The sequence below is a fragment of the Nyctibius grandis genome, chromosome 5 (assembly GCF_013368605.1).
Source record: "Nyctibius grandis isolate bNycGra1 chromosome 5, bNycGra1.pri, whole genome shotgun sequence".
In the NCBI taxonomy this organism is placed as follows: Eukaryota; Metazoa; Chordata; class Aves; order Nyctibiiformes; family Nyctibiidae; genus Nyctibius; species Nyctibius grandis.
In genome coordinates, this window is record NC_090662.1 from 16,515,764 (window position 1) to 16,536,229 (window position 20,466).

The window sequence follows — 20,466 nt, forward strand, 5'->3', positions numbered from 1 at the left end:
TACGTAATGCTAAGAGACAGAAAATACTTTTGGGCTTAGTAAGAAGGCTGTATATTTAATATTAATCATATTATAGTTAAAGTTTTACCAGTTGAAGGCTAGGGAGAAGTACCCTGAAGGCAGAAATGAGCTAATTGAAGACTACAGTAAAAAAGTTCACAAGAAGTCCTTGAGGAAAAGAAGACAAAGAAATGCTTTAATTTCAACATTATGGATAATATAATGCAATGTTAGTGCCCATTGGCAGAAAATGAGGGACAGGTCAGTAGAAAGGGAGACAGAGGAAGAAAGGTTATTCTGTCGTGGTCAGAAGCAGGTTTGCCTTAGAGTCTTTAACGGGAGCTGTCTTGAGCAACAGAAGCCAGAAGGATGTCGGTCTAGAGGTCTGCAGAGAGTGTCAGATTTGGTAGGTTGGGAGGACTCGGAAACTGGCTGAAATGCTGGAACATCTAAGGATGTTTCACCTACAGATCAGTGTTAGGTATCATCTTACATCATTTGATGTTTTATCTTTTTTTTGACATGTACCACTATTACAAATCTATGTTTTTAAGTAACCATATTCTTTTATCCTTACATCTTGTCTGCCAGTGAAAGCAATAAAGTAGCAGCAGCACACTCCAGTCCTGGAGGTGTGGTGATCCTTAAAAGGGGAGTTTTTCATCACTTTCCTGGGAACTGATACCGTACTACCATCTCAAAGTTATCCAAAGGGTGACGATGCAAATTTATTCTGCACAGTACAGAGTGTTTTAGAAATTGGTAATGCAGGTCTGTGAGGAAGAAGCATGTTCTAGGGAATGACATTAGCCAAGGAGCTGGATAGCGCCAGAATCCCATGCATATTTGAAACATAATACACAAGCCTTTTCCATGTAGCGATGTGCTGGGAGCTGATTGATATGGATCTGAGGCACAAGCTTTCCTTGGTTGATTTTTGAAAAGCTGTGATTGTATGTTTAGAAAATACAGCAGTTCTTCCAGGTTTTTAACAACTGCCAAAGATAAATAAAAAGTAACTTTGCCAAGAGGACAGAATTATATATTTTTAAAAAGAGAGAGAAAATAGGCTTTTCTGCTGAACTAAAGAGTGATCATATATACCCCAAAAAAAAAGGTTTTGGAATTATTGTGAATACAAGTAAGTGTTCTTGGCAGTTTATTGTATTTGAGCCTAACTCTGACTTCTTCTTCCCTTTATGAAGGTAACCTTTTCCATATTGATTTTGGCCATATTCTTGGGAATTATAAAAGCTTCCTTGGAATCAATAAGGAAAGAGTTCCTTTTGTGCTGACTCCAGATTTTCTGTTTGTCATGGGGACTTCTGGAAAGAAGACAAGTCTCCATTTCCATAAATTTCAGGTAAAGAGTGAATATGTAGCTGCAAAGTAATTAAGCAATGTTTTTTACCCTCTGAAATGAACATTGGTGCCTTAGTTTTCAAAGGTCTAGGCTCCCGGGTATTATGTTAATAAAATTTACTGAATCATAATACAATTCTGGGATATTTTAGGTCCAACTAAAATCAAAAATTATCTGTAGGATTATGGGAGCTAGCATTCAAACATCCACAAAGCCACATTGAAAAGCTTTAGTTATCAGCAGACCAGATAGGCAGTCCTTTCTTTGTTTCTTGTCTTGACTGAAAATACTTTGTAGAGAGCTTCAGTATTTGCACAATTAGAGGAGACTCATAGCACTAAGCAGAGCCTTCTGTGTAGTACGAGCAGGCATCCCTCAGCTGGCTTTGCCAGTGTTTTTCTCTCCTGATTCTGCCCTCATGTTCTGGGGCTCGGGCTACTGCATCTGAACAGAAATATGCAGTGACCCTAAGGTATGGCAGATTCTGGTTTTGTGAAATGGATGGAGTTAATCCTCTGACAGAAGAGAATGGTGTTAAAAATCTATTCTATTGCAGCTTCTATTTGAAATTGAGCCCCTCTGAAAGAGTTGCGATTTTTCAAGCTTATGTAGGACCTGGGTGAGGAGGGAGCAAAGCAAAATGCTGTTTAGTATGTTTAATGAAATGGCTGAGAGCCTTGCTGAGCAGAAGTAAATGGATGTCTGGGGTGTTACTCCTGTGCTTATCTTTAGGGACTTTAAATAAGTGCCTGATTTAGAAAGCAGGTTCCTATAATACCAAAATAAAAAGTCTGCTCCAGAATGTGAGTCAAAGCAAAAACCTAACTTAGATGTTCTGGGTTCCCTGTGGGTGAACCAGTCTCTCTGTCCTCGTAAGGAGTCTGCTTTTCTAACCTGAGTACCTAATTAAGGTTCTTATTTTTGCATAGTGAATATGTCCCTTCGAATGTATACATGATTGTACAGCAAATAACGAGGCAATTGTCATCCTTGAGCCCAGACTTCTGAAAATAACTAAAGAACCAGGTGCTATTTTTGAGTCCTTGTTTTGCACAAGGAGTAGCTTTATCACAGTGCAGGTGTTTTGAAGGGGGCTTGCAGCTCAAAAGATTTAAGAGCAGGATGGGTTTTGCTATGGGAGGGGAATGCTGAGCCCATGCTCTCAGAGAAGCCCGTGAGCTGTGCTGCGTGCAGGAAAGATGCTGTTGCCACAGCTGTGAGCCCTGTGCAAGTTTGGGGCTGAAACACCACTCTAGGGTAACTCATTTCAGAGAAGACCTCTGTTCTGGAAGCAGAAAATAGTTGAAAATGTGCTAATGGAGAATTGGAAGACTAGCAGCCCGTTAGTGTCTGCAGTGAGGTAATGTTGTGTTTGTGTATATGGATCATCCAGCTTTTTAGAGAATGTCTGACCTTTACTTCAGCAGCCCAAATACCAAAAGCAATAGGAGGCAATTTTGGTCTTAGCTTCTCTTCAGTAAGCCGTGCCTTCATAATACATCCCTGGGTCTGACTGAATACACATTTTGTTATTCCAGTACGAATTTCTAAATACTGCTACCAGCCCACTGATGCAGACAGTTTAGGACTGCCAGGATAGTGCCAGTGTCATTTCCGCTAGTGTCGTTAACCTGATGAAAAGTGATTAATGCGCTTTGCCTTTGTGAACTGTCACCGTGATATATGACCTGGTCATTTTAAGTGGGATGATTTAGGCACAGACAACAATAATATTGACTAAAAAAATGTAAGCTCATGTACAGTTCTGCTGCATTAGGTACTGTTTATAAACTGCTATTCCGGTAGTACATTAAAAGGCTTTTCTGTCTCAAAGACCAATAAAAAGCAAGTTAAAATACTTCCATACAAGCAAAATAGTAACACAGAGCGAGATCTGCATCACATAGTTTGCTGTAAAAAATATATGTTTTAATTATATGGTCAGAGTACAAAAATAAACAAAATTGTAGCTTCACTTTTCGACTGGCTGGTTTCATCATGTTTCCTAATATTGAGGGATTCATTCAGTGCGCCTGCTGACTCATTCATGTATTAATGGAAAAGTCTCAGCATTTGTCCTTCATTAATTTTTAAGAGCATCTCTCATTAATTTGTACTTCAACTACATTAAAATAGGTTGTACTTTAGAGGAATCTTTTTTTTTACAGGCTTTGGCATTTTTAATACTTTAAAATATCTACTTTTTAAAAATTTTAATTCTCTGTCACCTATTGGATACAGTCCATACAGACGTGTTAGCCATAGCTCATATTACAGGTGTCAGAGGAGGTTAATTAGACAAATAATTTTGACTAAAGTTCACTGCAACAGAGTATAGTTCATTGTTAGTGAACTTTTAAAGCTGTCAGTGCCCTGGAAACTTTTCTGGAACTAGTAATAAACCTCATTCCTATTAACTCTTAATCTAAATTCTCTTTTTGTTTGTGTTCCTTATGATGGTTTGATGAAAATTAGAGGCTAGAGATTATTAATGACATCACAGAAATGCCTAGTAGGAAGCAGTATTTGATGTTTTTTTGTCCTAATCACAAAAATGTATTTAAGCATGACTTAATCTGAGATGACAAGTATTTTTCTGATCCATCTATGAATTTTTCAGCTGCCTTAGTACTGTCCAGATTTCTCTTGCTGTAAGTGTCATATGTGGTGGCATTTCCTTTCCAGCCTTTGGCTGAAGTCCATGCAACTCTCTTACTCCTATGTACATGCAACTTTTTCACTTCTTACTTGTAGAAACCCTTGAGAGCGCCTCATCTAAGATCTTCATAGTCTTTTGAGCTTTGTCCACCTACCTATTACTAGTTTGCCTAAAATTGTCTTTGCTAGTTTTTGCATTAAATTTTGAATGCATTTTTATTCATTATATTTAATTTATTTAACTCATTATTTTTTCATTACCCTGCTGACTTGATAATACAGAGATCTGTATTTTCAGTACTAATCAAATTCTTCTGTACCATCTGTTTACAAAATCTCATGTATTTGATTGTCAAATAAAGGTGACAGAAAGCAAAGGGTGTACAATTCATCATTGAAAAATACTCGTAGTATACTGTACAGAGAAGGGATGGCCTATATAACAGAACATGGACAATTGATATTATAAAAATGCGTGACTTTTAGGATACTAATACTTGGGACAGTTTTGTGCTCTCAAAATAATTATTCTTTATTGTCTGTTGGACAACAGGATTTTGGTTTCTCCTCAGCTCCTCTCTCATTTTGCCTGTGGCTTTAGATGAGTTAGCAGCTTTCTTCTTAATCCCATGATAAACATCTACGTATCCTTGACACATACGTATGTGTTATTTTTGGTTCTCTCTGCCTCTCTCAGAAGTGTAAAAACTAGTTTTCTTGGAAGATGTTAATTCAAAACTCCATTCAGTTCCTGTCTGAATAAATAACTGTAACAGGCAGACGCAGATCTTTTAAATCTTTTGAATTCCTGGAAGGACTGCCTTTGAGATGCAGTGGTGCCGGGTTCTTGACTGCGTAATTGTTTTTCTGTCTCAGACACCCGCAGTAGGGAGATGCATCATCCATAGAGAAATGTAAAATCTTCTTTGATATAACTATAAAGAGCTTTCATCTCTTTCAAGAGGAACAAAACACACACTAACTCTTGTGACAAGATTTCCCTGTTTGAAGTTGGTAATACATAAGTAGAATTTCTTTTTTTTAATTTTTTTATTTGTTCCCCTGGCATCATGGAGAGAAACTAATCCCTGTGATAAGATGATGATGTTTTTTGTTGTAAAGTGTGCTTTGACCATTGCAATTTATTTTCTGCTTTGCTAGAGCTAAACTAACATTAGAGTTCATAAGTATGATCTTATTTCAAGACAGAATTTATTTGGAAACAGAGTGAAAGAGTTAAGGGCCCAGGCAACAGGAAAAAAGAAACCCTACAGACAGATCTTCAACATATCGTCTTCCTTCCTTAGTATCTTCCTAACCTGTCTGTCTGGTTGTCCTGGTGTTGCTGATGTGAACAGTGATAGATGTTAAGATTATTTGTGCACTTCTTACTGTTTCTAAGGAGGAAAAAAAACATACACCTTGTCAAAAATAAACGGTGTTCTAGAGGACTGATGAGATTTGATGGAACTTTACATGAAAATATTTGGATTTCTTAAGAATTCTTTAATAAATTCATATACATTTGTGGAAAGGTTAAATTGAATATTTAATTGGGAAAAAAATAGCATTGCTTCAGCTTTGGTTTTAATAGCAACAGCCTTCTTGGAAATATTTTTCATCTTTTTACATTACCACATTGCAGGCCCAATTTAACTTTCTAATATATGATTGATTTCTTCATTGCATTGTCTTCCTTAAGATGTTATTTCTAAAAGTAAGAGAGTAACAAATTTATATAAGAAATAACTATTTTAGTTTATGTATTAATCACTTAGCATTAAATATTCTTTGAAAAAGCATTGCGTGTTTTTCCATGGTGCAGAAATGTCATTCTTCTAAATGTTGTGTTGTTAAGCACAGATCACTTACATATGGAAGTGAAAAAGCTATAAAGAAAAAATCTATGGAATCCAGTATGACAGTACATAAACGTAGAAGTCCTACAGCAAGGCAGTGTGCCTGAAAACTAGAGCTGTCAGCTGGAAAAATTTCTCAGAACACCAAGCCTGAAAAAGCTTCTCCATTAAAGAAGCTGTCACCTCTGCAAAGTTAATAGACATATCTATAAAATGAAGAGCAGTCCCCTGGAGGTGCTGCTTTATTCAGTATCACTTCCCAGCCGTGGTCTTTAAATGGGAACATACCAATTGGAAAGGGAGACAGTGAATTATTGCTGTCTCTTTTAACAGCCACAGAAAGAGATTACACGACAGGGAAATTGATTTGAAATTTTGGTGAAGCTAAGGTTTTATGCTTCAGTAATTAATGTGATATTATTCAAAAGAACCTTTAGTTTGTACACCAAAACAGTACTTGTTGCCCCAAGGTGTGGTGATGCATGAAGTAAAACTGAGCGACAGATGCAAAAGTTCGCTTCACGTTTCTGCTCAGGTGAACAGCTCTGTTGGCTCTCCTCTCTCTGTCATACTTGAGTGATTGAATAGCGTTGGTTAATGAGCGTCCGGTGAAATTCCGAAACAATCTCTTTCAGTTCACCTCATCAATTAACAAAAAATTCTTCTCTCTTGTAGGATGTATGTGTGAAGGCTTATTTAGCTCTTCGACATCACACAAACCTGCTGATCATCCTGTTCTCCATGATGCTAATGACTGGAATGCCCCAATTAACCAGCAAAGAGGATATTGAATATATCCGGGATGCACTGACAGTAGGGAAAAGCGAAGAAGATGCCAAAAAGCATTTTCTCGATCAGATAGAGGTTTGCCGAGATAAGGGCTGGACTGTGCAATTTAACTGGTTTTTACATCTTGTGCTTGGAATCAAACAAGGAGTAGAAAAGCATTCTGCTTAATATTTTATGTAAATTAACTGTGGGTGTGAATAGGAGGTTAGTGAATCTACATGTTATTTATGAATTCCGAATAAATGAGCAGTCAAAATTGCCTTTACTTTGCTGGCAGCTTAAATGGATCTTCTAAAAAGGCAAGGACTTTTGCTCTGCCCCTCCAGAAGATCTTCCTGCAGTTAAGTTTGTTTTTTTTTTTTTAAATGTCTAATGACACTTCAAGATGCTGGATTCTTTTAACTAGTTGCTTTGCTGATGTGGCCTGCGTTTTTCTTGTTTAGTAATAATTTCAGATAAATATGGAGAAGGAACTTGAGTAAGATGATAACCTGCAAATTCAAATAGAAATCCCCTATGACATTACCTTAATTGTTCATGAGGGTCAAGCCCTTCAAAAGCAGAAGAATCTGTTTAAAATCTGTGGTTATATTGAAATCCCTGTAGGCAGTTCACTTCTTTCTCGGGATGGCTTGTGCTCAAGTGTTCTTCACCCCCATCCTTCTCTTTCGTCCCTTCCTTAACGCTTTGTCCATTTTGTTTTTTTCATATGTTCTCAGTAGAGAACAGCTTTGGCTCTACCACTAGAGGAAATGACCTTTCTATTATTGTAGCCTGCTGACATTGACACCTGAGCGTGAATGTTCTGCCAGGAGACCTTCATAGTTACCTGTAAGTTCCTCAGGTTTGAACCGGAAATTCTGAAGGTTTAATTTTGAAAGGTTTTTTACTGTACTTTTTAATGGGGAAACGTCCATATTATATTACAGATTATATTCTTACTGTAAAGTTAGTAAAATTCCAACTGTATAGTAAAAAATTTGTAGAAAAAGCAATGGTACTTCCTTATTCCTCAGAGAAAACTCCTTATGTAAGAGTAATTGACTTTTTACCAAAAATTTGAGAAACCCAAAGTTATTTATTCTTTGGTGATATATTTTCAGGATATACCTAGAAGGAATGAAATGTAATCTTTGAAATTGTGTATATTTTGCTATTTATTTTTAAATTCCTTAAGAGACTATACTACTGAAAAGCTATTTATGAAAGAAAAAAATTCCTTATCTTTAATTTCAATATTTAAACTTAAAAAGAGGAAAAAATGGGCAGTGTTAAGTAGAATTTTAACTTCTCTACTGTAGGATGCCTGCAAATCGTCAAGTCTGCCTTTGGTAGGAAAGGAAAAAAATATATAGCATGAATTAGTCTTTGACTTGAATTATTATGGTATATTTCCTGCTAATTGATTTTTACCAAAGAGAGAAGAGGCTTACAATATTGCTTTTTTGCACTTGTGCCTGTGTAATTTCTTCTTTCATTGTAGTGTTACATGGGTTTTACATTACATAAAAATGATTAACTGAATTTTTCAATTCTGTTGTCATTTGCTTTGATCATTTCACAGAACTGTTAAGATTTTAACTACTGCTACCACTGTTACTACTGAGTGTATTCTTGAAGGATTTTTAATAAATGTACTGTAATTGGTGTCTCAGTTATGAGATACAGCCAATCTATTCTTGAAATACAGATGTTTAATTGGTTACTGTGCACAACTATTTTTGATGTATAATGGTAGACTCTAGTTAAGGAAATCGAAAAAGTTAAAATGTAGAATATTTTTGTTGTTCTGTTACATTATTATTCTGTGCAAGATAGGCTTAAGACCATACTAAAATGTAAACTACATGGTGAATATTGTCTGTAAAATGGTATTTTTAGACTTGTATTTTATAGATCTGAAATAAATTGACATGTTCTATTCATTTGATTATCATTCATGAATAAGCAGCTTAGCCCAAAATACACGTAAATATTTTTTACCCTGTTACTTAAAGACTATGTAATCTCAGTAAGAAATCATATTCAAAGTCCCATTCAGAGGAATTGTTTTAGTTCCATATTAATAACTCTGTATGATGTCAGATATCTTAAATTTTAATAGTCCATAGTATTAAAATTGCAATTATTGTAATTGTAAAATATAAATAGCATATTACCACTTTCTACGAGCACTGTATTCATACCTGGTTTGTTCTATAAAGAAAAATCTGAAGATTTTATTAAGTTCCTATTTTTAAAAGGTAAGTAAATCTACTGCTAAATTTAGCTCCAGCACGGGGAAATAAATACTAAACACAACTTCAAGGGAAATGGCACTCTTGAAGCAGCCTCCATTCACAGAAAAAGGCCAACAAGAGATCTGCACCCAGAGGAAAGCAGTTTAGCCTTGCACTAAACTTAGACTGATGATTTTTATCAGCAGTTTACAGTGTGCTATGTTGAATTGTATACAATGTTTGTTACAGACATCTGAAACACCTCTGTGCTGAGCTAATTAGCAGACTTTTTCATTGCTTTCTTTGCCCGTGAAGCCTGCAGTTGGGCTGCCTTGGGCAGTGCTAAGCTGGCTTGTATCTTTCAGAGGACTGGAGCATCTCTCTTAGGAGGAGAGGCTGAGGGAGCTGGGTCTGTTTAGTGTGGAGAAGAGAAGACTGAAGGGGGATCTTATCAATGCTTACAAATACCTTAGGGGTGGGTGTCAAGGGGATGGGGCCAGACTCTTCTCAGTGGTGCCCAGCGACAGGACAAGGGGCAACGGGCACAAACTGAAACATGGGAAGTTCCGTCTCAATATGAGGAAAAACTTCTTTACGTGGGGGTGACAGAGCACTGGAACAGGCTGCCCAGGGAGGGTGTGGAGTCTCCTTCTCTGGAGATATTCAAAACCCGCCTGGACACGACCCTGTGCAACGTGTCTCCCACAGCATCCTCCTAGACAAACTGGCTGCCCGGGGCTTGGATGGGTGGACTCTTAAATGGGTTAAAAACTGACTGGATGGCCGACCCCACAGAGTGGTGGTGAATGGGGCAAAGTCCAACTGGCAGCCGGTCACTAGCGGTGTTCCCCAGGGCTCAGTTCTGGGGCTGGTGCTGTTCAATATCTTTATAGATGATCTAGACGTAGGGATTGAGTGCACCCTCAGCAAATTTGCAGATGACACCAAGGTGGGTGGGAGTGTCGATCTGCTGGAGGGTAGGAAGGCCCTACAGAGGGATCTGGACAGGTTAGATAGATGGACCGAGACCAATGGCATGAGGTTCAACAAGAACAAGTGCTGGGTCTTACGCTTTGGCCACAACAACCCCATGCAGCTCTACAGGCTGGGGGAAGAGTGGTTAGAAAGCAGCCAGACGGAAAGAGACCTGGGAGTGCTGATCGACAGCCAGCTAAACATGAGCCAGCAGTGTGCCCAGGTGGCCAAGAAGGCCACTGGCATCCTGACCTCTATTAGGAATAGTGTAGCCAGCCAGTCTAGGGAAGTGATCGTCCCTCTGTACTTGGCACTGGTGAGGCCGCACCTTGAGTACTGTGTCCAGTTCTGGGCCCCGCACTTCAAGAAAGATGTTGAGGTGTTGGAGCGAGTCCAGAGGAGGGCGACCAAGCTGGTGAAGGGTCTGGAGGGTCTGACCTCCGAGGAACGGCTGAGGGAGCTGGGGTTGTTCAGCCTGGAGAAGAGGAGGCTCAGAGGTGACCTTATTGCCATCTACAACTACCTGAAGGGAGGTTATAGTGAAGTGGGAGTTGGCCTCTTCTCCCAGGCAACTAGCGATAGGACAAGAGGACACAGCTTCAAGCTTCGCCAGGGGAGGTTCAGGTTGGACATCAGGAAGAATTTCTTTTCAGAAAGGGTTATTAGACATTGGAATGGGCTGCCCAGGGAGGTGGTGGAGTCACCATCTCTGGATGTGTTTAAGAAAAGACTGGACATGGCACTTAGTGCCATGGTCTAGTTGACAGGGTGGTGTCAGGGCAACGGTTGGACTCGATGATCCCTGGGGTCTCTTCCAACCTGGTTGATAAAAAAACAAAACAAAACAAAACAAAAAAAACCCAAACAAACAAACAAAAAAAAAGTGCTCTGGGGGAACCTGCTTTGGCAGGGGTTGGACTAGATGACCTCCAGAGGTCCCTTCCAACCCCAACCATTCTGTGATTCTGTGATTCCTTTGAACACCCCTGTGTGTTGGGCGTCGGGTGTTTGCCAGCCTGACTTCTGGGGCATCAAAATTAGCTGCCGAATCTCCTTTTTTACCTACAGAACAAGCTATTAGGCAGTTTACCAGCACTTTATTTATAAATAGCTATGCGTTCATACAGCTGATTATTTGTTGGCTTTTGTGTGCCTCTGGGAACCTCCACCCATGCCTGACTGTTTTCTGGCAGGCCCTAACACAAGGGAAAACAACGCAGAGATGTGGTTTGAGGCAGTCCAGCTTCAAGGTGGAGTGGAATTGCTTTTCAGGTGAGGAGGTGGGCACGAGTACACGCCTGCCTGTCCCAGTGCAGAATACAGCCGTCGCTTTCTACAGAGGTGGCTACGTACCCAAGGCCTCAAAGTCTGGAGTTTCAGCACAGCCGCCACTGCCAGAGCAGGAAACTGAACCACCATTTCCTGAGTTTGGGCCTCATGTCTTCCAGCACATAAACACACCAACCCTTCAGAATAGCTGCTTTATAAGGGCTATAAAACAGGACATGTAAATTAGTCACTAACCACATTTTTCACAGACTCTAACAGCATGCAGAGAGAGAAAATTACCAAATTTTCTGAGTAGGTCTCAATTATCATCCTTGTCTCCTGTTACCCTTAAGATTCCTTTTGAAAATTATTTTAAGGGCTTCTTTTTCTTTAAGATGTATTTTAGTTTCTTGGTAGCCTAAATTCATGTTACTACTGCACCTAACAGTGGAAATTTGAGCCTATTCTTAGACACAGTGCCTCAGACTTGGTTGTGACCTGACACATCCTTTGGCTCCAGCAAGATCATCGAGATGTTGGTTAGCGATGAGTGTGTCCCCAAGGCTGCAGCCTAATTATATTCCAGGGCAGGAAGAGAAGTTGAAAGGGAGCTAAGGTATATGGTGTGATTATATTTAGATCTTCATTGAATACACTGGTTGCACTTGTGAGAGGTATTTAATCTGTCATTAGCAGAATATTTAGCCTTATTTAACACACATATCTAGCAGAATTTCCTCTAAAATGTTACCAATGATACAGAAATACAGATATGAACAACTGATTTGAGAAAAATATCAATGGAAATTATTATTATTTTAGGGTATTTTTCATTGTAAACATCTTCTACTGTCTGCTAGCAGCATTCAGCAAATCCACGTGAGCAGTCCCAAGGATTATGTCGATTACAAACTCTGTGCTGATGACTTTCTAATGCAGTTTGTATAAAGTAGTCTTGAAAATAAGAAATTATTAAAATTAAAATCTGGGATACCAAACTGTCTGCAAGGTCTGGTGGGCCCTTTGAGTGTCCCAGTAACACTGAAGTATCTGAAATACACTGATGTGCTTCCATGAATCTTCTAATTGCAACTTACACATTATATGTTGGAAACAGCACTTCTGAAATTGCCTATTGTCCTGGGCAGAAGTCTGCAGGAAGAGGTTCCTGCCATGCTCACCCCACTCTGCATTTTAGAGGCAGAATTGGCCAGAAAAAGTACTAATATATTTTTTAAACTTTGTGGCACATTTACAGAAAATAAGATTCATGCTGGAGAAGAGAAAGCAGTTTGTCTGCAGTTACACCATTGATAATAAGGATTAATCAAAGATACAAGTGACATGGTTATAACCATGTGAGGTTTGTACATCATCGTGTCATTAGAGAGAAGAGGCATTGGTGACGGGTTCTAGTATGATACAGGGAGATGGGCAGAAGGACATGGCTTTTCCTGGCTTTTTGAGAATCAGTGGGTCTCTCATACCCAGCAAGTGACAGGCTGGTGTCCTGCCTGTTGATAATAAGCAAGTGAGCACTTGATGGAAAAAACTCTTCCCTTCCTCCCCCTGGGAAGGGGTGTTTGTCGTTTCAGAGGGTGCACGGCAGCACTTGATATGGCAAGAGCCCTCCGCAGGCTGGGGAAGGCAAGTAGGCAGCATTTAGAAAAAGATGTACCATTTCTCAGGTGATCTCCTGGGGATGCAAAAGAAGAGGCTGTCACTTTGGAAACAGCAGTAGCACGGTGCCAGAAACACATGCCAGTTAATTTTAGCTAACAAAAGAGACCTGCATATGGCAGAAGTGCTGTATCTAGTACATACGAGCACATCCCACACTTCGGTGCAATCTCTCTGGTGTTCAGCGTTACAAGTCATGGTTTGCAAGTGCCGGTCACTCTCAAAGCTGTAGTGTCTATGGTCAGAGTTTACCACCGACCCATTTATTAAGTGTATGAAGAAACAAATGGAAAATAATAACCTGTAGATAGCAGCATTTCTTGAAAAGATAAACATTGAGTAGATACACAAAGTAAGGTCAAATCTAATGTAATGAAGAATAACCAGGCAAGATCTCTGAAAGGAGAAAGAGAAAGAAAACAGAAATGTTAATGGCCTATAGTACAAAACAGTTTTAAAACTACAGCTCAGACTTTGTACCACATTCCCCTTTGCCTTTGAATATATTTTCCTTTATTGAGACTAATTATCCTGCAAAAAGCTACCAGGGCTATGACTGTTTAATAACCCAAGAAATCTGCTGCCACAATGTAGTTCCATGATAAAGAGTTCATTAACAATTCAAGACACAGCTGGAGCTGAATTTTGCTCAGAATATTTACCGTTAAATTACCTGAGATTAAAAAAAAAATTCAAAGAAACAATTAGTCTTGTGCTTCTTCCCCAAGTCAACCAGCAAGTGTCTGGGACTGGCATTAAACTCATCACATGGGGAAGTTATTTCCCATCATGATGGAAATAAATTTTTTTCTGAAGCATTTGGAGCTGGCCCCTGTCAGGGACAGGATACTGGCCTGGACAGGCTCTGTCTCTGATGCAAGATGGCAACTCTTCTGCTCAGCTGTCAAACGTCTCTGCACAAAAGAATCTCGGTGAGATAAACAGGTCTCCTCAGGAAATGCTTTCCCTCCAGCCAAAGTTATCCTTCATTTTGATGAAGTTCATGACAGCATCTCTGTTTTACAAACCTGCTTCTTTCCCACAGAATATGATCTATTTTCCAAATCTTATAAAACAGTAATTCTGCCTGCCTGGAGAGAAAAATACCCAGAGATCTCAGTAACTTTAAAGCAGTCTGAAACCAAAACATTCTAGGCAGGGACCTTTCGATTCAAGGTGACGGCTCCTGCAAAGGCAGGCAATTATTCTTCATGCCACCACAGACCTTGCGTTCTAGGGAGATGCTAACTAGCTAAACATGTTCATTTTGCAGAGGACCATCTTTGGGAATTGGTCTTTGCAACAGCATACCAAAGTGAGGGCAAAGAATGGCTTCTAACAAGACCGGTAGACCTAAAGGTCCTGTGGAGACTGACACCAGCTTCATGGGCAGCAGGTGGCCACTGGGGGCAGCTGCATCTTTCCCAGGGCAACAGGGACCCAGTGACAGCAGCCCTGGCAAAAATGGGTGTAGAAGTCAGGGTTTAAGTGCCAGGATGAGCTGTGTGCTCTGGGGCTTCGAGGCAAGACTAAGGATTTTGCACTGAAGGCCAGACCAAAAGCCAATTGATGACAGATTCTGCCCCCATCATTCAGCTTTTCTGAAAAAGGCAAGTCAGACCCCTGACCCTCCGTCTGCGGAGTGAACGGCACCATTCACCCCCCTCCGAGGGCTCTGAGTGCACAGCCAGCACCACCAGCAGGGTTTAGACCTCAGCAGATAAGGTACGTTGCTGAAAGGACCCTTTCACGGGATTCATGCAACTGCTGCGCACAACTGTAGTTCGTTAACTCAATGCTAGTTAAGTGTCCCTCTCAAGAATTTGAGGAATGCATCTCTTGGACGACTTTTTCCTAAAGTGTCATTTATTCCCACTATTCTCTTTTTCTTATTCTCTCCCTGCTTTCTTCTGTAAATGCTAACATGAGCTCTTCAGAGATTAGTGTGTGCTTAAAAAGCCTTACTTATATAAAAGCTTGTTTAGTTTACCCCATCCTCTGGAGTTCCATATTCCCACATGCCTTCTAAACACAGACAACAATGTATAGCAATAGGATTTCTAAAAAAGAGCAAGGGAAATGTTGTCACAACGTAGTTAGCACCAGAAGAAAGGAAACAACTGTTTTGAAGGGAGGTGAAACACAAGACCCTCATCCCAAATTGGAAATTTTAAAAAAAACCTAACTCATCAAGTATATTTTTAGAGTGTTAACTTTTTTAACTCCCTCCTTTTCCTCTGTCCCAGTGTGTACACACAATCGTCTTATTCTGAGAAACCAGCTGTGGATGCGCACATAAAAACACGCCTCTCCATGGCTGCTCCGATGGTGTCTCCTCTAACCCTCCATCACCCCTCCAAGAAGCCGACCACCATTCACCATTCCTTCCCTGCTCTCTCTTAATTCTCTGTTGGACTGCTTTCCCACAGGACCCCATATTCCTTTTCTATACCAGGCCTACAAAGTGCATCTGGAAAAAGAACAATGAACATCCAAGAAAAATAAAGTGTTCTTCTTCTACCTCATGTTTCCCATGAACTGCAGAGATCTGTACGTGGAGGTATATTTTTATGACATCAGCCACCCACATAAATGCTGGGAAAAACCCAACCTATGCAGAGTGGTCTTCAGTTAATGCAAAACTTGTCCTCACAGTCCTTAAGTACTGGTGTTACCAGGACTATTCAATGAGAATAAATACAGTTTATAAAATATAAACTTGCTTTTTTTTTTTTATCAGTAGGTAAAGCCATAATGGGAACGATTATTCCCTGCCGCTGCTCAGGATCTTCGCCCCAATTCCTCAGTTCTAGTCTCTTGTTCCTGTTGCTTGGACCTCAAAACCTAAAACCAGAATAGAGTGACCACTTCTTATAGCCTGGAAATGCACAGCTGAATGTTAGCAAAAGTACCAAGTGTCAAAAACACAGGTAACTAGAGACGCTGTCAACACCTGCACTGGGAGAAACTTGCTGAAAATTCTCCTGACTGTGAATCCCTTTAGAAAAGGAACCTAACAGCAAAAGAAAGCTGTGCGTATGTTCTTCAAGGTGCGAAGCACTGGAAGACCAAACTTCCCCAAGCGTAATGCTCTGTATTCACCCTCCTGACTGCTATTATGGATGGGCTCAAGGTGGAAAAGGAACTTTATGGTGAATACACATTTGACTGGAAAAATGGAGAAATCTTAATGCAGTTAGTGCAGTAGTAACAGAAATACAGCCCTTCTCCAGGGTGACCAAGACTCAAAAAAAGCAACAAGGTGGGGCCACCACAGCTTAGTTATCCCAGCTGGTATCATGTAGGTGTCTGATCCAAAACTGTGAGCAATCTAGCTAGTGGCATCAGCAACTGGACCTGCTGAGAAGCAAGTTAGTTAGGTACTTTCAGTACTTCTCATAAAGCAATACTTCAGAGAGCGCCCTTTATTATATCACCTTCACAAGAGAGGCCAATAAAAAAGATACATGCAAGAGTCTTTATCATAATTGCAATATCCTAGTTTATAACAGCATCAAAGATAAAGCACAAAAAATATCTATTAGTATTATTTACAAGATCAAGAGAATATAACCTCAAGCTGAATCACAGGAAAGCAATTAAAAGCACCATTTTTTCAAAAAGACATGGAAACCACAGCACAGATGGTAACAACCTGGCAGGATTTGTTTAAATACAGCAGATATCACATGGTCCACAGCAAGACCTCCCAAGAACTTAAAGGATACCACAACCCTTGAACCACAATTTAAACACCACTAGAAGCAGACAACTTGCTGGCACCAGCGAGAACTGCACTGTTACACGGAGAAGATCCATGAATGCAGACAAGGGCACAAACATCCATATAGCAACGTTTCCATTCAAACAGGGAAAGGAAATATTTGTAGATGTCAGAAATTTCACAAATCCACAAAGGGCATGATTTAAAAGACCTAAAAGTATGGCGTGAAAACATATAGCAGTCCATAAGAAAAAACACCATGATAGAAGGCTGAGAAGACCCCCAACATTTGGACAAACACGAACAGATAATTCCCTCAAAATGCTCAGTGCCTACTAGAAATGAAGATACAATGAAACCAATGTTATAATTAATCTTTTAGGACAATCAGTCCTTTAGGAGAATTTAGGAAATCTGGTTCACTTGCAGAATGACAAAGTATTCTTGGCTACCAAAGACTTTTGGAAGGGAGAAGCAAAGTTAACTCCAGCGTATGGATGGCAGAAACAGAAACACCTGGTCATTACAACTAAAATACTCAATGGCTCTGAGAAAGATACTCAGGAGACCTCTCAGAACGGTACATGCAGGGAAAGCACCAACACCAAAGGGCTGTGCACTTCCCCAGCAGGAATGATCAAAACCAGAGACGGTTTCCTTTGTTCAAAACACCAGAATCAGAACTCAAGGAGCTTGATGGCAATGCCCGATGCATCCAACAGAGCAGTTAGTAGTTGATTACTATGGTAGTTGATTACTATGGTAATTTTTCAAACTCTATCAAACAACATGGGAGCTGACAATACAACAAATCAGGCTGTGACAGAGCCCTACGAAACTCCTGGGCTGTGAGGGGAGAGGTGTACAATGCAAGAAGCTTCAATCTTCAATACATTTTCATGTCTATGTATCCCATTTAGTCTCTACAAACTGCTGGGAGCAAGATGTTTCTTGTTAATTTGCTGTGTGCTTTTTCCTAAAATCCATCGTTTACTAAGACTTATACCAAGCTAAAGTGACCATCTGGCGTAGAACGGATGAGTGTAGGAAGTCTAATGTTAGTACTAAGCCCAGTGGAAGAATCCAGCCCCTGCACATGGGCTGTATTGGTGTCACTCGAGCCTTGGCTGCCTGATCAAGAAACCAACCTGCAGAATACTTTTCTGGCACTTTTACCAGCACCTAACATTAACACACAGTGACTTGTTGAACTGAGTATGAGTAAGTGCAAGAAATACAAGGAAGGTGCTATCTGCCACTAGTCTCCAAATTTTGCAGGAGGATCTAGTCCAGGAATTTATCTGTGCTCAATGATTTTCTTGATTAAAAAGGCCTGTAAAGAAGGGACATCTGGCAGTGGAGATGCAATAGGACAAGTTCTTCCTAGAGTCCGCTTTCACCCTAAATGACAGCAAGGCCCTGAAAGCTGAGAGCTGGGCTCAAAATCCCTTGCTGTAATTGAGTTTCTCAACTGTTTTGCCCAAATAAAAGCATATTTTCCTTCACGCTGACCAAGAAGTCTGTAAGGAGAACATCAGAACTTTTCCTGTAAAAGTAGGAGTGTGCATTTGCTTACTCTTGAGTGCCTACCCTCCAACAACTGGGCTGTGGCTTGCACTTTTCTTAATGCTACTTTATTCACAGAAAAAGGGCTCTGTTGGAAGGCGCAAGCAAATACCTTTCTGGCAGATAAACGGGCTAGAGATGGTTTATGACTTGGAGAATGTTCATACCCCTGAGTCACCATGTGGCAGTGTTTGCTAGATAAGGGATCTGCAGTGAATTTATTCAAGTAAGAGTCAACAACAAACATCTGAGGGATTTAACAGATCTGTACAGGATGGATGTTTCAGACATGCACAGCCCGCTCTCCATATTATTCTTGGCCCAATGGACCAAGAGATACAAAAATAGTCAATCTGTTACTAATCAAAGCAAATGAAGGTTGTCAAGACCTTCCCTCATTTTACTGAACTACTGAAAATAAGCAAAAGCTGTGAGTTGTTTCTAATGCCAAGAGTTATTAATCAACATTTGTTCACTGGAAGACAAGCTAGAAATTGTACTATGATAAAAAGTGTCAAATCACTTAAAACTTCCACAAGAAATGTCAGTATTGTGACAAGAAGCCTAAGAAGATGATCTGTCCTCACAGTAATTAAATCAGCAGAACAACTTAACTTTTATGCACACAGAAAAGACATACAGGGAAAAAGGAAACTCCTTGCTGTTATTTGTGCAATATGCTGCCAGCAATACTGAAACAGTAAATGAAGAGAAAATGCATGCAATAGTAGCAAGCCCCGGGAACCTCCTGCTTAGCATAGAGAAGAGAGAACTCCAATACAGCCAACCCAAGCAGAGCTGAGTTTTCATGGGTTGGCTATAGCTACAAGAACCAAAAGCAACATTTGCTTCAGATGGAAGAGAAGATTTAAATGCCCAAGTGAAGGATTATGGTACATTTTGACAATGTTTTTAAGAATACCTCCCAAATTCCTTTGCTTATGAGAATGTGTGGCAAGATACAAGCAAATAGTTGTATGGATTTTTTAAGCAAGGCAGAGGAAATCAGAGTCCTCCTGAATCTTTTTTTCATGTGCCTTGAGCTGAGTTGTTGTGAGCAGAGTGTGTGTTTGAAAAGTTTTGTTAATAAAAATCCTGTTTACATTAGCTCATCCCATATGGATCTCTGTTCCTTCACACAGCCTAAATAAAGGCAATAAAATCATGTTTACATTGGGATATTTGCCTTTTTTTTCCTCAAGAGGTAACTTCTTTCACACTCTTGCTAACACTGCTATATATATGTGCAAAGCTTAAGTACAGAGTAAATTTCCAGTTGAAAATGTAACTTAAATACAAACAGTAGATAACCAAGACCATCATTCCCATAATGGCCTTCTGGGAGAAGGAACCCTTGATGCTCTTGTTGAACAGGGGAAGTCCCTGTGGCCAAGTTGGGGTGGAAATAAGATAAATAAGAAATAAGATAACGCCATGGTATCGCTCCACTTCTTTGGGAGGTTCCTGATGTTGCTGTTTACAAGGGGAAAGAACAGAGGAGGTGAAATTCCCACAGTGAACATCAGGGCTCATATTGCCTTTGGTCTTATGAGTTTTTTGAATTGTACACAGGCCACGTGCCCATTGCAGATGACAGGCAAAGAGGGTTTTGATGAGAACAATTGCTGCTGCTGCTCTCTGGATCTCTGCTCTCAGCACATCTGGGAGCAGGATATACTATATGCAGAGAAAATAGGAACAGCAAGATTCAGAGATGGAAATTCAAAGCCCACTTCAACCATGTCTTCTTCAGCTTTTGGAAAACAGCCTCGCTACATCTCTAGTTGCATGATCATGACAATTTTCCCAGCTTGTTGGCTAAACAGTACCAGTACTAAATATAGGCCTCTTTGGCATGCCAGCAGGACGTTGCCAAACGTGAAGGAGAGCAATTTGTCCTTCCTGAGAAGACACATGCCACCATCAGGCATATGGTACCAAGCCAGAAACAATTCACCCCAGAATGGCAAACAGCCCACTACCGGCCTCAGCCTGATGGATTCCCACACTGCCATGTTATCACAGTTGTAACATGGAGGATAATTAGGAAGTTCAGGGCAGTATTTTTTGTCCAGGTAAGAGTCACTCTTGTAAGAGAACTCACTGAAGTGCAAACTTAAAAAGTAATGTCATCATTTAATAAAACAGGGAGTAATCTGGTGAATCTTCACACCATGTTTTAAGGTCCTAAACCCACAAATGAGACTGCTTCACCTCCATCTACTTTTAATATATAAATTGGTATGTACTAAGCTCTATGACAGATTGTCACAGCTGTCAGAGTGGGTCACAGAGAAATGAGCTGCATTTGAGGGGAATTGGCTTATCCTTTAAAGAACAGGCCTGCAAAGAAACAATAAACTG

General features: G+C 40.0%; 1 protein-coding gene across 2 annotated transcripts in view; it reads left to right on the forward strand.

Annotated features, from left to right (window-relative positions):
- PIK3CG (phosphatidylinositol-4,5-bisphosphate 3-kinase catalytic subunit gamma) overlaps window positions 1-8,594 on the forward strand; it is a 37,162-nt gene extending 28,568 nt beyond the window's left edge. For both annotated transcript variants that reach the window (XM_068401940.1, XM_068401941.1), the window contains exons 10-11: window positions 1,206-1,363; window positions 6,556-8,594. In XM_068401940.1, coding sequence (XP_068258041.1) covers window positions 1,206-1,363; window positions 6,556-6,837 — 440 coding nt within the window. In that variant the 3' untranslated portion in view covers window positions 6,838-8,594. The remainder of the gene's footprint in view (window positions 1-1,205; window positions 1,364-6,555) is intronic.
- The last annotated feature ends 11,872 nt before the right edge of the window (window positions 8,595-20,466 follow it).